The sequence below is a fragment of the Topomyia yanbarensis genome, chromosome 2 (genome assembly GCF_030247195.1).
Source record: "Topomyia yanbarensis strain Yona2022 chromosome 2, ASM3024719v1, whole genome shotgun sequence".
NCBI lineage: Eukaryota > Metazoa > Arthropoda > Insecta > Diptera > Culicidae > Topomyia > Topomyia yanbarensis.
The window spans coordinates 459503099-459522422 of NC_080671.1; the positions used below are offsets into that span (position 1 = coordinate 459503099).

A 19324-nucleotide genomic window follows, 5' to 3' on the forward strand; every position below is an offset into this window, starting at 1 on the left:
AGCTACCAGCGCATCCCCGCTTAGACTGTCGGTGTTGGCCTCCAGTCCCAGGGCCGCGGTGAAAGCTTCGCTGTCGAAGTGATTGGACTTCCACCCGCGTACCTGACAGGGATCTCCCGCCCTCGGATGCTGCACACCATAGTTGATCTTAAAGCGGATTGCTAAATGATCGCTATGGGTGTAGCCTTCGTCTACCCTCCATTCCATGCCTGGAACCAGACTCGGGCTGGCAAATGTTACGTCAATCCATGCCTCCACCCTGTTTCTACGGAATGTGCTAGCGGAGCCATCATTAGCTAACACAATATCGAGTTTCGCAAGCGCCTCCATTAGCGCTTGGTCCCTGCTATTTGTACAGCGGCTACCCCACTCTACTGTCCAAGCGTTAGTCTCCCGCTATAACTACCGGTTTCCGGCCCACTAGGTCTGACGAGAGCCTGTCGATTATCTGGTTGAACTGTTCTATGGGCCACCTTGGTGGAGCGTAACAGCTACAATAGAACACACCATTGATCTTGGCAATCGCCACACCCTCGGCGGAGGGGTGTATTACCTCTTGAACCGGGAACCGTCCCGTTGTACAGATTGCCACCATTCCAGACCCATCCGACACCCAATTGCCGTTGCCGGCAGGGATGCGGTACGGGTCTGATAAGAGGGCGACATCTGTCCTCGACTCCGAGACCGACTGCCACAGCAGCTGCTCTTAACCATTGATTTAGCTGTGTGACGTTCACGGCTTCTTCTTATTTAACTCACCGAAGGGACACGAAGGTCCGCCCATAGCATGTTTATGGGCTTGCTTCTTAGCGGTGCAGATAAGGCACTTACGTGGCTTAGTGCAACCCCGCTCTTTATGTCCCTCCTCGCCGCAGCGACGACATAGTTTGCTCCTATCTATGCCCTTGCACTCGTAGGCTTTGTGGCCGGACTCAAGGCACCGATAGCACCTATCCACTGAAGGCGGCTGGGGTATGCTAATAGGGCATACCGACCAGCCGATCTTCAGCTTCCCTTTCTCGATTACCTTTTTGGCATCCGCCTTCAGTAGCCTGAGGTAGGCTACTTGGGTGCCAGAGGGTCTATCTCTCAATCGCACAGAGGCCCGCTCGATTGTGACGTCGCAATGTTCCTTAACGGCTGCGACGACGTCTTCTGCGGTCGTGAACTCGTCCAGGTGCTTGCACTGGAGTCATTTCCGCTCCTAGCGACCTGACTTGGGCGCCTTCTCCAAGGACCTCTTGGGCCAAGGCCTTGTATACCGCACTAGATTGTGCGCCTCGCTTCAGCACCAGAATCATTTCCCCCGTGTTGGTGTGTCTCACGCTACGCACATCTTGCCCAAGGGCCGAAAGTCTTTCGGCCGCCTTCATCGACTTTAGGACATCGGCGTATTTGTCCTTGTCGGTTTTCAACCACAAGGCCTCGCCTCTGTCCTTGGCCTTCTTCGCGGGCCGCGGTACCTCCGGTGTCGGTGCCGGCTTTTTCTTGGTGCCCAGCATCCAGAGGTTTGGGTCCCCCTGCCCCGGTCGCGCCGGGTTGCTGGTACCAACGCTCTGCTCAGCGAGGTCACTCTCGCCCTCGCTTACCTCGCCCAGACGGCGTTTGACCTTAACGGTTGCACGCCGTGTGGTGTCGCTTTTTGCACCCTCGCCTGGCGACTTCCTAGGGCGCTTCGCGTTTGACGCCGTCTTACGATTGCCCTTGCCCTTGCCTTTTCCCTTCGAGGGGAACTCGGCCGCCGCTTCGAGCGACGTGGCTGCTCCATAGAAGGTGAAGGCCACTGTCTGAGTGCCTGTATCGACCTTCCCGCTTCCCTCCCTCTTGGAGGCCACTGTCTGGGTTTCTCTGTCGGACTTCTCCCGACATTCCACCCTCTTGGCATAAGCCTGCTGTTTCTGTCTTGCGACACGAACAATTTTTCGGAGTTTCAGGAGACACTGTTTTAACTCCTTGCTTATGTTTTGCTTTGCGCTAGTGTACTCGATTATTGAATCGAGCTGCTCCACCACTTTGCGCATCGCCGATAATGGCCCGTCCGGTGCGTTGGTAGGGCTATTTCCAACGCTGCTGGGGGGTCACTGGTGCTTTCAGATGCAGCACTCATCGCTCCACTACTCTCCCCACGGGGGGAGACCTCGCCAAATCACCTCTAGCGAAGGGGTTTGGCACCTCCGTTTGTTTACTATTTTTGTTTTTGTTCTCCATATCAGATCCCACGAGTAGCGCGAGAATAAATGTCCGCCACGCCAGAGCTCCGCATTAGCGTGGTAAGGGACGCTTACTGTGGGGGTTGCCCAGGTACCCCACAGGCTCCGTTAACGATCGAGCATCTTTTTCACCCCCTCGATCACTCATCCCTCGGCACGGGTCGCTTCACGCCTTGGAATTGGGGTTATGACCTACCTTGCTTTACGTGGTGACCACGGCCCCGATCATCACAACCATCCTCCTTTACCAGGGCTTTGGACCTGTAGCTCTGGTTCTCAATAGTTCCATGTACGTATATTATTACAGACATGCCAGTATTGATATCCGTCATTCGCTAGCGGAGTTTTGTCACAGAGCCTGCTCTAGCCAATTCGTCCACCCATTCATTTCCAGTAAAATCGGAATAATCGGGTACACCGGATCACGTGGTCCTTGTCTCTCCTTAATTCCTGTAGCGTGCAGAATATCGTTGCTGAGATGTGTCGAGACTAGAGCCCATGGAATGCCGTCAACAGAACACTTACACGAATAGTGTCGGAACGCGAGCGAAAGTGTCGTAACGAACAGCGAGATAGATACACGAACTAACATGCAAATATGAACGAAGAAGTCAGTGGAAAATCCTGTGAGAGTGGCTGAGAGGCGATGTAAGTTGATCGTGGGAAAAAATAGACGAACGAGTAAAACAAAGTCGAACAAAAATGGGATATCGGTGTCTGGAGAAAATTCGCCATCTTCGCCATAATAATAGTCGTCGGGGACTGCCCGAGTAGATCACGCTAATTGGCTCAACTTACACAGAGGAGCTGACACGCTAGGAAAGCTGGGAGTTAATAATGGCACAATGATGAAAATACTTGGTGATGGCTTTGAAGAGGATGATGAAGCCTACCATCGGCTATCCTGACGGTGACCTGTGTAATGTGAGTGTAGCAGTTTTGTTATGTTGCTTGATGTTGCTCCAATTCTACATGATCCAAGATTAACTTGGATTCTTCCTTCAGCCTAGCATAAACTGTACACACTATGAGTTTTACCGCAATTCTTTGAAAAATAAAATAAAATACGACGCATAAGTTTTCAGCACAATATTGATTTTATTTTTTTGCTTAATAGCGCTCGATTTTTCTGTTTCAAGACTAAAGGGTACCTTTCGAGCCTAGTTTTACTTCATGGTTGATGAAAATTCACTAATATCTCTTTGGGCAGAAGTTTCTTCTATTATTTTTTACTTAACTTTATTGGTTACGCAGCACAAGATAACACTGGTGGTAACTCATTTTTTTTCAAGAAAGAAATTTCAAGATCACGACATCGCACCATCGTCTGGCGTAACTTTATGATGTTGGCGAGTTGCTTGTCTTGTCGAATGCCAAATGCTCTAAAACTTGTACTTTAATGACTTACAGTAGATTACTCTACTACACTGGCAGAAAACATAATCCGTTGTTGTTGGTATAGTGATTTTAAACAGATGCACTTTAGTTTTTCTTAACAAACTCTTCGCCTTTCTGAATATTTTTCTTAAGCTCCGGGATGGCCTTCTTAAGCAGATCCTGTTCATAGGCATTCAGCTTTGGCAGTCCGAGGTTTTTCTCCAGACCGTTTTTGCCCAGTACCAGCGGGGTAGAGAAATATTTGGCCTCAGTCACATCGGAACGCACATAGGCACACTCGATCACATTCTTCTCTCCGTTGAGAGCGCGTGCCAAGGCCAGGGCAAATCGTGCACCCGCATAAGCCATGGATAGTGTGGCCGAACCTGCTCCGGCTTTTGCCTTTACGACCTCAGTTCCAGCCTCCTGGATGCGTTCGGTCAGCGCTGAAATTTTGTCCTGTGGGAAGCTAACAGATGGAGTTGCTTGCGAAAGAACCGGGATGATAGTGACACCCGAATGACCCCCGATAACGGGGATGTTGACCTTTTGTGGATCTACTCCGGTAGCCTCGCCGATAAATGTGTTAGCTCGAACAATGTCCAATGTGGACACACCAAAGACGCGCTTCGGGTCCAAGACTCCGGCCTTAAATCAGTGAAAAGATAAAATACATAATCATTTGGTTTGTAACGATTACTTGCTAAAATCTCATCTCTAAACAGGTTTGAAGTATGTGAACAATCTGGTACAATCTGTTATTATGTCGAAATGTTTATCGGATTGTACACGCAATCTAATCTAGACCCCGAGTGTCGAATAACAAATGCATCATTCAAGACTAATATAGCTTTTCTCATTCTGAACACATCTGATTAGTAACAAAAATACGATTTATCCTACCTTGGCCAGCGTATCACAAGCGATGGGTACCGTAGAGTTAACCGGGTTTGAGATAATTCCGATCAGAGCCTTCGGACATGCCTTGGCGATTCCAGCTGCCAGATCCCGAACGATCGATGCATTCGTGTTGAACAGATCATCACGGGTCATGCCAGGTTTGCGTGGGACACCGGCTGGAATGATGACGATGGCAGCACCGGCCAGAGCCTTTTCCAGGTTTTCCGGACCATTGTATCCAGTGACCTTGGAGTTGGTCTCGATGTGCGACAGATCAGCAGCCACTCCGGGTGTGTGAACGATATCGTACAAAGACAGTTCCGTTACCAATGGGCTCTGTTTCAGAAGCAACGATAGGGGCTGACCGATTCCACCCGAAGCACCGCATACGGCCACTTTGACATTATTCTACATTAAAAAGAAAAACATTCTTCGCTGTAATAGGTTACGTAAATCATTGCAAAAGAAAAAAAATCGGTCACGACCTCGACCGACAATTTTTCGAGTTCTTAAGGACGGAACCTACCTGAGAGCTAGTGGAGAAGTTCTTGACTCCCTGAGTCGCAACAGTTTTCAGCGTGCGAGAAAACATTTTTGATATCGAGCGAAATGTACAGAAAAATTTGCAATGAAAATCGAAACGACACACTCAAGTGATGAAGATTAGCTGCTGATCTATTTGCCACTCTGAACTTGAATCGCTCGGTGAGCAATGACGAAGCTTTCGCAAATATTTTTCTCACCGACCTCAAGAGAACAATGCTGCGCTGAGAGTCGGAGAGTGACGCTTATATCGTTTTACCGTCAACTGCGGTTCAACAAACAAAATACATTTAATGTATGGTGATAGAGTTACGCAAAAAGAACATCGTATCATGCTTCGCTAACAATTCTAGGACAATTTTTCAGAAGGGCGTTACAACAATTGCATGGTTTCGAGAAAATCAACATTAAAAATTTTCGGAACGTTTTCAATTCTCAGTTTTTAACACAAAAAGCTAGAAATCTAATTTAAAAGCCGAAAGAAATAAGGTTTATGAATGCGTCTTAAGAAAAAAATGTTTTGGTTCCTAAATAAAGGAAAATATGTATTACGCCTTTTTGTATGTTATCGATTTTGTTGGCTATTTTCGGCATATGAGCCTGCCTAGTTCTAGTTTTCCGTTCTAAGTTTATAACTGATTCGCTCTAGAATACCTATCCGTCTTTCAATTTCATTGCTTTCGTTTCTCTTAGTCTCAAATTTGCCGAAAATAGCCAACAAAATCGATACAAAAGATGTCTCAACCAAGTCGCCTCCTGGCACGCCTCACTAAGGGCAACATACTCTGCCTTCATAGACGAAAGGGTGACGCTTGATTGGCCACGACTTGCCCACGAAATCGTCTCTCCGCCAAACATGAAGGCGAATCCCGATGTTGATCGTCGACTGTCTAGATCACCAGCCCAATCGGCGTCAGAAAACCCTAACAGTTGTTGATTTTTGTTGCCACCCAATCGCTATCTGTATGCTGCTGTCCCTTTGAGATATCTCATCACCCTCTTAGCCGCCATCCAGTCTTGTTCCGTTGGTGCAGCAAATTTTCTTCCGAGAATTGCTGCGCTATTTGCAATATCCGGACGAGCCACAACAGATAGATATAATATGCTTCCAACGACACTTCTGTATTTAGAAACATCTTTCAGTAGTTCACTGTTGTCCTCAGCTTTAATGTAGTTCGGGTCCATCGACGACTTGTTCGGTTTGGCTTCACTCATACTTTGATCCTCGAGCAGCTTGTTGATATAGCTCTGAAGACGAATCGTATACATATCATTGTCACGGCGAACTTCCATGCCAAGGAAGTGGCGCACCTTCCCAAGACGCGTCAGCTCAAATTCACGACTCAGACCATTCGTAATATCTTCCAGCTCGGTGAAACATGTCGAAGCGATTAGCATGTCGTCGACGTACACAACTAAAAACACTTGAGTAGATCCGGAACCTCTTATATACAGACAAGCATCAGCTGATTGCTTAAATTGTAGTTTTGTTAAAACCTCGTGCAATTTCTTATGCCAGCAACGTGCTGACTGACGCAGGCCGTAGATGCTCTTCAGCAGCCTGCACACATAGCTTTCTTTGCCTGGCACTTCGTATCCCGGCGGCTGGCGCATGAAGACCTCTTCTTCCAACAAACCTTAAAGATACGCTGTCTTAATGTCCAAATGAGTCACCGTCATTTTTCGCTTAGACGCCACAGCCAACAATGTGCGGAAAGTTGCGTGTCTCGTCACCGGAGCAAACACATCCTCGTAGTCTTCGCCGAATCTCTGCGAAAATCCTTGGGCTACTATTCTTGCTTTGTTTTTGCTACAGTTCCAGTTTCATCGCGCTTTAGTTTGTAGACCCACTTCGATCCTAAAACTTTACGACCTTTTGGAAGCGGCACGAGCTCCCACGTTTGATGTCTCTGGTGGGATCGCATCTCGTCCTCCATAGCTTCCCGCCATTCAGCAATCTCCAATGCCTCACGAACATTTATTGGTTCATCTGTGGCGCACGCCGCGGTTTCCTCCAGGTAATCGAGAATATAATCTTCTAAATTTCGTGGTGTGTTACCCATTGTCTGCCGTTTCGAGTGACGAACATCTTCCGCCTGAGTGGGCCTCTCGTCTTCGGCCTCGAAGAACTCTGCGTCCGAGTCAGTCCCATTTATGAGATAAAAGAATAGCGGAACTTACAAAATTCTGATTTTGCTGAATTCAAATGGGATTGGCGTATTGACGTTGACAGTGCGGACCCTACACGAGCGAAAATATAGACAATAGGGGAATTGAAGCGTCCAGTGGGGTAGTAGCGGGGGGGGGGGGGGGTTGGGTACAAGACCCCCCACCCTCCCCCAAATATTTTGAAGAAACTTGAAAAAAAATGAATAAGTTCAACAAAAATATGCCTAATATTTTAAATGAATTCATTTCATTTGAAAAAGTTATCTTGTGACAATATTTCCTTGTAGTGAAAATTTGCGGCAGACCTCGACATTTGCCTGTCCGCTCATTGTGGAGGCTAGCTCAACCGCCGAGGACTACAACGAGTAGATCGCGGCGAAGCGAGGAGCTAAATGGCTTCTGGTATCATGAAAAAACTGGGAGCTAATTAGATCACGAAACGGATATCGGTACCAAGAGAAATTTCGCCACATTCTGTATTCCTCGATTGACGGCGAACATGGACTGGAGAGTGTGCGAGAAGTATCCCCATAGCGACCACCAGGCGATTCGCACCGCATCGACTAATGAAACCCCGCTGCAGAACGGAGAAGGACGACCGGCAAGCTAAAGTGGAAGACGAAAGTCTTTAACAAAAACCTCTTTGTTGAGTCACTTCGGCGAACAGCGGAATTAAGTACGTTGATGCTGCTGATCTAACAAGAAACATTGTGACGAATTGTGCCGTTACAATGCCACGAAAACTGGAGCCATGCAGTAGACGGCGTGCAGCTTACTGGTTAAATGAGTAACTCAATACGCTACACGCTGCTTGTCTTAGAGCAAGAAGGCGGCCTCAGAGAGCAAAATCAGAGAGCGAGAGAGTAGCCACAGTGCGAATCAGCAACACATGTGACCATATATCACAGACGCTGAAATAGTCACAATAGTCGATAAATAACTCAGCAAGGCAATTGGTGATGGAACAAATAAACAAAACTGGCTCATTCAATGAGTTTCAACGTCGCAAATGCTTAGTGTGGAAATTTACCGTGACTTAAATTTTTGTCGGTTCCGACAGCATGAAGTAACAAGTTACTTTACGCTTGTCCGGACATGCCGTAGACTCAGGTGATTCGCATTTCTAATGCCAAAAGATCTTGACTCCTACGGTAGCAGACAAAAAGTTAAGTCGCTGGTGAGCTCTAAATTTGCATATATGATCCTTCCACGCTTTTCTAAACTTTCTCCCTTCAACTCCTTGCTCTCCCTTGAGTACTACGGCTCTTAATGTTGAAAAATATACTTCACCTTCCAGTCCCTTGTTAATTAAATGCCGTAACAACTGTTGACAAATTGGCTCAATAGGTCGTTAACAAAAATGGTTAACAAAAAAATAGTAAAAAAAATGAGAGAGTAGCGCAAGCGACGTTTCGAGAAGGTAGAGACGTTTTAGAACGGGAGATCAAGCTTAGCCAGCCAGTTTGCCATAAGTAGATGTGCTGAGAAGTATACGCCAAACCCTAGGGGACGCGTGCTGAGTTGTCATGACGATGATGAGGGGTCATCGACACCAGTTAAAATATGCCCGGGTAAGCCACAGGTCTCAACGATTGGTCTCTTCTCTAAGCACGACTCAACTGGTCACCGACATCGTACGGCGAGGAAGAAGGAGCTAACACCGTGTCAAGCGACTAACGACGAGCTCAAAGAAGCGTCGATGTGACTAAAATCAAAGAAACCCCCGGTCCGGATGGAATACCAACCGTGGCGCTTAAAGCCGCGATCATGGTATTTCCGGACATGTTCAGGATGCTACTGCTGAAATCTTTAGATGATTTCCCCGAAATGTGGAAGGTACAGAGGCTAATGTTGCTGCCAAAGTCAGGAAAGTCACCGGGCCATCCAGCCTCGTATAGGCCAATGCCGCAGCGCTGCACAGAAGAATGAGAATGTAGAATGGGGTTTTAACACTGTGGCTGCCCGGGAAAGTGAAAATCGTGGGTTTCGTGGACAACGGGGTCAAGCTGCAAATAGACGATGTATTGTTGGTCAGCAACTGCAAAGCAGTTCAGCGGATACAGATCACCGTCGAATGGCATGTGATTGCATCGAAACGTGCACTGAAGCAATTGGGAGTGATAAGCGACGACTGGTTGAGCTGTAACAACCATTACTGCGTTGATTACACCTGCGAAATGTCGGTCTATTATCTAGTGTTTCGTCATCGATATTGCGATGTGGGCTCCTGCCTGGGGTGCGGCGCTAAAAGCCAAGCGGTTGAATGAAAGAAATCTTTTGACATTAAAAATGTCTTACTCCACTATCTGGGGCTAGGTGTCATTCTAAAATCTAAACTATCTCCCATGTAACGAAACTATGTAAGGTTTGCACGCTTATAACTCCGATATTACTAGATGGATTTTAATCATTCATACACCAACCGATTCAGAAACACCTAACTTAAATATTGGTAATAATTTAATATCTCCCCAATAAAAGTAGACTTTTGGAAATTGATAAAATTAAAAAGTTCACGAAAACGGGAAAATTACCATTCGTGAGGCAGATTTCTCAGACACAGCCGTCCATAGAGGGCACCTTATTGGCTCAATTACACACGAAAAGTCATAAATAGAAGCGACGCATGTCCGTTTAAATCAGTTGTTGCTCTTATCCCATGCGAGCAACATCGTCTCCGGGCGATGCAATAAGCGCTATCGATTTTCGGCAACGTTGGTATTTGCACACACTCGCACCTAAGTGACTAAACCATATACGGTTAGTTTATAAATAGAGGTGACGCGTACACGTTTGAATCAGTTTTTGTTCTTATGTCGAACGGGTAAGATCATGGCACTACAATAAGCGGTAGACGCTATGCATTTTCGGCAGCGGTGGCCGTGTGCGGATTTTTAGGGTACCAGACCAGCACGGTGTCACAGAATGATTTGCAAAGTGGGTGGACGGGGTGGTTTGGATTTAATTCAATACGGTGTGTGCTGCTTAAGAGTGTTGCGTTTGAAAAAAAATATATATATTTTTATGCATACGTGTGCGTTGTAACTTGTTAATCCATGTTTACGGCGCTTTGTAGCTGCGTAGGGTAAAGAGCCTATTGGTTTTCATATGTTTCATATTTCGGTTATATGATTTTTTTTATCAGTAAGGCATCTGACAACGTGCTTCTGTAGTTATTGCACTGTTCAGCAGCGTAATATTTTATATAGGAGAGTACACTCAGGTTTTTTACGCGTTTTTTGCGCGGTATTTTTTACGCGGATTTTGAAATTTGCGCGGTTTTCATTTACGCGTTTTTTGAAATAAACGTGGTTTTCATTTACGCGGCCTGTATTCCCTGCGTAAAAAAATTTAAGGGTTGTGTACAGGACACGACCACGGTGACATTAAAAATGTAGCTTTTTTCAAGAGCGTGCAAATGAATTTTATCTATCACACATATCGACTCACGTTCTTGTTCACTCGCCTGTTTTCATATGTTGCAATTTGCTATATACCCTCCCCATCAAAACATATTTTATTGAAGGTCTTTTAACGGTAATCTATTAATTAATCAAGTATCTCACTAGGTGATTGGCATTATTTGGCTGATCCATCTAGTAAAAATAGGCTGGTCTGTTTAGAAAATATATTCAAAAGAAAAGTTCCATATTGAGAATTGTGATGAGGAAGCCCACGCCCGCCAACGGAAATATACAGATTCTCCATGAAATATGAAATTCCATTTTCCATTTAAATTTTCAATAATGTACTAATGAACTTAAGTAAACAATCTTGGTGACATTTTTCTTGTTGCTAATTATTAAAACGTGTTATAACTCTGTAGTGTAAACATTGTATTATTAAACCATTTCTGCAGCGTTTTATTTTATATAGGTGTTTTATGTGGTAATAGGACTGACATAATTATATCTTCAGTACAGCAGTTTGTTTCATAATTTAAAACAGATTTATTTTTAAATTTAAATTAGTATATCCAACCGTTCTATTTGTTGTATACTTTAAAACGCAATTAGAACTGTGTTTTAAATACATAGGGTAGGACAGATATTCTGACTGGATAAACTGGGAAAGCAATTTTAAGTCCAATAACGCTTAAGACATGGCTCGAATTTTAATCGAAAAAGAACACCCGCTTAAACTGCTGCTTGGACGGTAAGTTCTGTTTTAAAATTTTCCGTTGTGTGCAGTACGAAACAAAAGAACGGTTGGGTATACTAATTTAAATTTTAAAATAAATCTGTTTTAAATTATGAAACAAACCGCTGTACTGAAGATATAATTATGACAGTCCTATTACCACATAAAACACCTATATAAAATAAAACGCTACAGAATTGGTTTAATAATACAATGTTTACACTACAGAGGTATAACACGTTATAATAATTAGCAACAAGAAAAATTTCACCAAGATAGCATCAAAATCCGTTTTAACTGGCAGTGCGAACGTTGTATAACAATGTAATTTATCAAATAATTTCATTTTATCGACCACTAATCGATCAAAAAAATACTTAACCTTAAGATTGTTTACCTAAGTTCATTAGTACATTATTGAAAATTTAAATCTGAAGAATCTGTATATTTCCTTTTGCGAGCGTGGGCTTCCTCATAACAGTACTCAATATGGAGCTTTTCTTTTGAATATATTTTCTGGACAGACCAGCCTATTTTTACTAGATGGATCAGCAAAATAATGCCAATAAGCTAGTGAGATACTTGATTAATTGTAATAATAGATTACTGTTAAATGACCTTCAATAAATTATGTTTTAATGGGGAGGGTGTATAGCAAATTGTAACATATGAAAACAGGAGAGTGAGCAAGAACGTGAGTCGATATGTGTGATAGATAAAATTCATTTGCACGCTCTTGAAAAAAGCTACATTTTTAATGTCGCCGTGGTCGTGTCCTGTACACAACCCTTTAATTTTTTTCTTCGTGGGAAATGAGCATATATATGAGCACTAATTGAGTCGTATTTATCCTTAGGAAATAATACACACAGAAAAAAAATGTTGGTAAAAATAAGAGTTTGTCACTCTTAGCAAAAAACAACCAACGCATAGTCTTAGTTTGAGAATAAATCTTTTATATTGATTACTATTCTTCATTAGCTTAAAAGGAAAACTTTTGTTTTGATTATTATTCTTGATTAATTTAAAAGTTTCACTTTCAACCTAACAGTAGGCGTTAGTTGTTTTTTGCTAAGAGCGGAACACTCTTACTTTTACCAATATTTTTTTTCTGTGTGTACCCATAGACGTAATGGTACTTAGTGATTGTACTGGCATGTCGGTGTTGAACATTCTGTACGTTGACCATATTCAGATTTCTCAAGAGCGTAAGGGAACAAATCGAAAATCACAAGGGACTAAGTAAATAAATAAATTGCTCAGTCCTATGCAGCCAATTTAGTCCAACCTACAACTACCTGTCAATGTTCAAAAGCTGTGTCAAAGAAGTTACACTTTTGATCACACTATATTGATGCATCACACTTTTATACACTGCTAAAAATTCAAACTTATATTTTATGTATTCCACACACATGATGTGCATATGCACAAAAATGCGCTATAAATATAAATTCTCGACAAACATATGATTACGGCTTAAAAGCCAACTGTCAAAATTCTCTTTGAAAGAAAATTCCGGACAAACCGTTACTCACCAATCACAGATGTTGGTAGCAAACAAAAGAGAAAAGTTTTCTCTTTCATTAACTGCTATGAACTGTGTTTAGCCAGTAACGGTTTGTCCGAAATTTCCTTTCAAAGAGAATTTTGACAGTTGGCTTTTAAGCCGTAATCATATGTTTGTCGAGAATTGTATTAATCACACACATACATTTGATGTGAAATCTGCTATGAAACAAATTTCTATGTGGCAAACTTTTATAATTTTGATGTACGCCACATGAACTTCAATAGTTTTCTGATGATATTTATGTGTGGCAGATAATTTTTATGTGCTGCCACAAATTGCAAAAATGTATGAAATCAATAGATTCAATATAGCAAATTTTATCAGTGTACTGTACAGCTAGATTTTGTGTGGACAGCACAATCCGTAGTGTGAACGTAGTATGATAGGTACGCATTTTAAATAACGCCCTGCCAGTTGGGTTAACAGAAAAGAGATTATAACTACAAGAGGTTGCATGCCGCTGTTAACACTGATGGTTTATTATCTCGCTCTAACATATGCTAGGCCCATTTGTTTACACATTTTGCCCCGGGTACACACATGCCAAAGTAATGGAACACAATATGCTAGAGCAAGACCCCATGTTTCAGTCCGTGAATACATGGAGACAGTAGCGCTTTGCTCCTTCTAGTAGTTATATCTCTTTTGTTAACAGTCTTTTAAAATTAGAGCTAATAAAAAAAATCAATAACAAGATTTCTCGCCTAACATATGATTAGGGCCGTAAAGCCAAATTCATGTTTTTCGTTTTATTGTATAAATAGCATCCTTATTATTCATTCTTTACGCTATTGTGAGTTTACATTCGAAAAAAATTATCAAAATTATGTTATTACAATTTACAGTAAACGGCGTACAATCCATATTAAACGAATGGTTTTCACGCCCTTTGCTTCAGTTTACGGCTTAGCTGCATTAAGTGCTTGAATTGGCATTCCGGACCTTTACTTTTTGTCCTTATATAATCTTGTGAGTTATTTTAGGAGGATTTTATTATTGTATAGGCTTTATTGACTTTATTGATGTCGATTTCCAACCAAAGAGTTATCGCATCAAATGTAAAAAAATTAATATTAATATGTGAAATTTGTGGTTGGTCGTTTTTTCCAATTTTTGTAAATAATTGTTATTGCTTGATCCTTCAAACAATAATGGACTTGTTGCACCACTATTTTCTTTGTAAATAACCTGTGCAACATTGCTAACAAAAACAGTAAAACTTTGTTATAATATTATATATTAAAAGGCTTAAACGTGCTTACGTTATATTTGAAAGTCAGTCAAGGACTCAAATTAACGGCTGCAAAACCAAAACAAAACAAACATGTTGAAGTAAACGGCGCAAAGCAAAGGACTTGAAAGCCAAATAAAAAAAATTGATTTGATTTGGCTTTCAAGTCCTTTGCTTTGCGCCGTTAACTTCACATGTTTGTTTTGTTTTGGCTTTTCAGCCGTTATCTTGAGTCCTTTACTGACTTTCAAATACAACGTAAGCGTTTTTGAGCCCTTTAGTTCAAACCACCTATTAGTAGATCCCAGTGACAAAGCTTTTTTAAATAGCTTAAATTTTTTACAATTTAACAGTAAACTCTTACGCTACATTTAAAATTCAGTCAACGGCTCAAAAACTATATGAAAACAAACATAAACAGAGTGATCGGCAGAAAAGCAAAACTCTCGAATACTACTGATCGATTTACGATTTGTAATAATGTTCTCGTCAACAGGATTCGACTTACTTCTTCGAAAATATTACCTCAACTTACTGTTTTGTCTATACACAAAGCAATGTACTATTTTCTTTTTCAGTGGCCGCTGGTATTTCTGACCCTCCTGTTGGGGAAGAAGTGGCAAGTATAGTTGCTGATACTCCCACGGTTGCAAATTTCGAGGAAGTAGAATTTGTAAACAAAACTACAAACAACATTTTCCTCGAAGGTGTTTCGATGATTATATCGTCAACGCCGATAAGAAGAAGCGGAGTCATAACATTCACTGATCCCGACAAACACTTCCACTAGATCTATCAGTATCAATGATTGAGAACGAGCAACCTTTAAATTTAACGATCCAGACTAGCGATGTTCCATTAGATTGGCTATGCCGAAAAGTAATACTCCGAAGAAGTTAGCAAAGGAAAAGGCGATAAATTTGTGTGGCGATACCCGAACAGAAACAAAGCTTAACCATATCATCTCTTCCGTCCACTCATCAAGGAATTCTTCCCGAATCTGTCGAATATCTGGAAAAAGCTTCAAACGCTCGGTTTACTTTGCCAGTGATTTGGACAAAATATTCATAAAGCCTTCTCCTGATAGTGATGGTAATGGTTTAAGATTTCCAAAAAATTATGTGCTTCAGGTACCAAACGACACTTCCCGGATGTATTGAGCTCAAATACGATATATCAAATCCAACCTGGTCACAGTTCATATTTCGGAGTGCTAATATAAGAACTGTTGTTTGACCGGATCCAATTAACAGAAAGCCAATCGCTTTGCCACAAGCTAAGTTGGATGATTTGAGAAAGCAATTAAAATATATTAAAAACAAACCATACTACGAAACGTTCCTCAAAGAAATAGTTCCCGAAAAGATATATATATATATATATATATATATATATATATATATATATATATATATATATATATATATATATATATATATATATATATATATATATATATATATATATATATATATATATATATATATATATATATATATATATATATATATATATATATATATATATATATATATATATATATATATATATAATATAATATGTATCAATATATTATACATATCGAAAACATATGACGGCTTAAAATGTTAAATGCGCCGCCCACACCTCTGCACGAATGGTGACATATCACCCTATTTCGTCGTGTTTTCTTCTACAAACAATTTATTTTACGTTATTAAAACATCTAGAAGTTTGTAATTTAAAATTATATAGGATCACATAGGTTTCTACGACGTACCGATTTTGCTGTACTGGTTCACGAAACTTCTATAGTAAAATATATTGCGTAAGAGGCCTAAATGAAATTGCAAAATAAATACTAAAATAAGTCTTGTCTACAAACTTCGCAATCTGCAAATCTTAAATAGGAAACATTGTTCGAATGTTGGTATTTCCAACTTAAGTTTTCTAATATCCGCTCCGCATTCGGCGACTTTTCCTGAAAATTCCACATTATTCAATTTAAAAAAGATTCTGTTATATTTCAAGAAAAGGATTAGTTAACAAATTTTGTTTTGTTGGATTGGAAGAATTCTTTAACACACATCATTTTCGTGTTTTGTTTTATTGCTTTGAACTGGTCTATTTTTTTTACATAAATATTGTTGATACGATCAATGCAAACAAAGAAGTTCGTTGTTTCAATAATAAAATAAGACCATTATTAGAATCAATAAAACGTTCGGTCGAATTAAGAAATATTAGGGTTCGACCATCATAGTATGCCCCGATAAAAACAATTAATGTTTAGTTGAATTGAAATATGCGCTGTTTGACCGCGAAACTGAGTCTGGTTGTAAACCCAAACGCTATCATTTCATGCATTTTAACAGCAGTCGGGGTTAGAACATGCCTCAGTTTCGCTTCAAGCAAAAATGATATATTTGTCAACAAATCGAGAACATTCTTCCTACCGATGTACAAAATACAACCGGGACCCGCAAATAGCACAAATATCCTACGTTACGGTGTTCATAAACAAATTTGAACATCCAGCTCGGCAACAAAAACAACCTGAAAGTAAAATCGGAAGAAATCCTAGCTATCCCGGCATAGAATCAATTCCGCACCGGTTGGAAAACAAATCTGTCCGCTATCTCATATGCGCCTCTGGTCAAGCCGTTCAAGCATGGGTAGAAGCAAAAGTGATTGACGAAAATTTAATATTATTGCCTTCTGAGTGGACGAACATGCTGTCCCACACCAGCAGAAGAATCATTTTACCTGCTTTGGTTGGCTCACACGTTCTCTCTCTCTCTCTCTGTTCGAGCCGGTCGGTGGAGAAGCAGAAAAAAGTCGGAGAGTCTGTTCGAGGAATATCGTTGGCAACGATTCTTTTTTGCGTCGGACGCCCGACATGCTACCAACACCATCACATCAACAACCCGAGCGAATCCGAAGATGAAAAAGTCGGGTCGGATCGGATCGGATCGGTCTAGTGCGGATAGACCTTAAAAGCCAAATCAAAAATTTTGTTTTGATTTGGTTTTCAAGTCCTTTGCTTTGCGCCGTTTACTTCACATGGTTGTTTTGTTTTGGCTTTTGAGCCGTTAACTTGAGTCCTTGACTGACTTTCAAATACAACGTAAGCGCGTTTGAGCCCTTTAGTTTAAACCACTTATTGGTATATCCCAGTGACAAGGTTGTTTGAAATAGCTGAATTTATTTACAATTTAACGATAAAACAGTTCTACTTTCGAATAAAAACAACATTTAGTACTAGATTTTGGACGCTACCCAAAATGGTCAGTAACGATATCCTTTCTCATTTTTCGTGCCATTAAAAAGTAATGTAATTGTAATTTGAAATTTATTAAGCGAACGAGAGTCTGGTGGATAAACTATTTGTCAGGAGCAGGACAAGGAGAGATGTTATGTATTATTATGTATTCCTCGCGAAGTACACCAATTTTGCCTTTCTTCCCGCGGGAATCAACACAAATCAGCTCCGGTTCCAAATCCCGATTGGTTATTAGCACATATGGCATCTCCTACGTTAACATCCAGACGGCTCCTCGATGGCGCCCTCGAAAGCCATGGTATTGTAGAAACATATCCTCCATTCCCATAGTCGATCAGTCTGTTCTCTCTATTCAATTGTCACACTATAACTAAAATGAAATTCAACCAATCAACACCCATTCCGTTGAAGATAAACCCGTAAGCCACTTACCTCTCCCTACGCTACACCTCCAGTTCCAGTTACTCCCATCCCCGGGCAGCAGATGGTTCGTTATTAATAGCACGATATCGACAATCCACCAGATTTCGACGCCTCCTAGCGTGAGCAAATTTTCGATGCCGATACCGGTCTGACCGAGACAGAATCGCTAAATGCCCAGAAATTCCATTAGTATACTGTACAACAGTGTCGTCACGAAGAAAATGGTCCGTGTACTTGACGCAGGGAAACCCGTCCCGCATAAACTCCCGCGGTTCGGCACATTCGATATTGTCGAGCACTACGCACAATTCACAAACCCGTGGCCCAGTTATTCTTTGACTGTACGGTTTCACTTGTGATCTACCGGACGATTTGGGCCGTTTCCACAATCAGAATGCTCGTAATCAGAAGCAGGAACAAGCAAATTTTCCATAACTTTTGCACCGTTAACTTGCGGCTCAAAAGCCAAAACAAAACAAACAAGACAAGTAAACGGCGCAAGGCAAGGACTTGAAAGCCAAAACAAAACTACTGCATTGATGTAAACGGCGTGGAGCAAACGGCCGATAATCCACCAGGGATGCCAGTAGTGCGCAAAAAGGACGTAAATTGCATTTTGTTAAAAAAAAGTGGTGATATGTAATGTTTTGGTTCTATTTTGTATTTTGACGTGAAATAATAATGTTTTATCTACCAAATAGCGATATTTTTTCATTAGGCATAATAGACCACTTTAATTAATGAATAAAAAAAGATATGCTAAACTTCATTCTCATTTTTCTCGGTTTGACATCATTGGCTTTACGGCCCTAATCATATGTTAGTCGAGATTTTGTTACTATTACACATCAAAGAGAATAGGGAAAGAGACGAATAGTGTGAAGCCAAAAATACCTTATTGAGCGGACCAATCGTGCAATGTAAATAAACATTACTCATGCCTGAGTTGGAGGAGATAAGTATTGTACTTCTATCAAAAAAGAAATCTGAATTTTCATCAGAATTTAGTTCAATCGTGATTGTAAGGTGCATTCTAGAGTATATGTATGAATAAAAATAAGCTTTAGAATTATTTCATCTCTTTGTTTCGAAATGCACATCGTTTGATAAACAAATCCATCGATCGACATACGGTTTGTTTTCAAAATATAATAGGAGTCATTTAAAGTGCTGCCTATAGAAGCGGTTGCCAAAATTCTAGTGTTGAAATCATCATAAAGGGCGTGTTGCCGTTTTGACTGATTTTCACTCTTCGTCTCTTTCCCTATTCTCTTTGTTACACATATGCCGCGCTAGCACTTACTTTGACATTGTCCCGTTCCAGGTCTCTGACGTTCTACCAAAACGATCAAAACGTGCGACGCGAATGTGTTTGTATGTTCTTACGTCATGTGAAAATGCGTTAACAACAAATCGCCCAGGCGAAACTATTTTGTGCCATTCAGTTTGTTTCCACAGAACTATTCGAGAACTAAATTTAACAAGCAGTTTTGCAA

At 41.3% G+C, this 19324-nt stretch overlaps 1 protein-coding gene across 1 annotated transcript; it reads right to left on the minus strand.

Moving 5' to 3' along the window:
* Positions 1–3284: 3284 nt before the first annotated feature.
* LOC131685950 (malate dehydrogenase, mitochondrial) lies at positions 3285–5204 on the minus strand. The gene is made up of 3 exons (XM_058969982.1): positions 5014–5204; positions 4491–4895; positions 3285–4235 (listed from the first exon to the last, which is right to left on the minus strand). The coding sequence occupies exons 1-3, from the start codon at positions 5077–5079 to the stop codon at positions 3693–3695; spliced, it is 1014 nt and encodes a 337-aa protein (XP_058825965.1). The 5' UTR covers positions 5080–5204; the 3' UTR covers positions 3285–3692.
* Positions 5205–19324: the final 14120 nt, after the last annotated feature.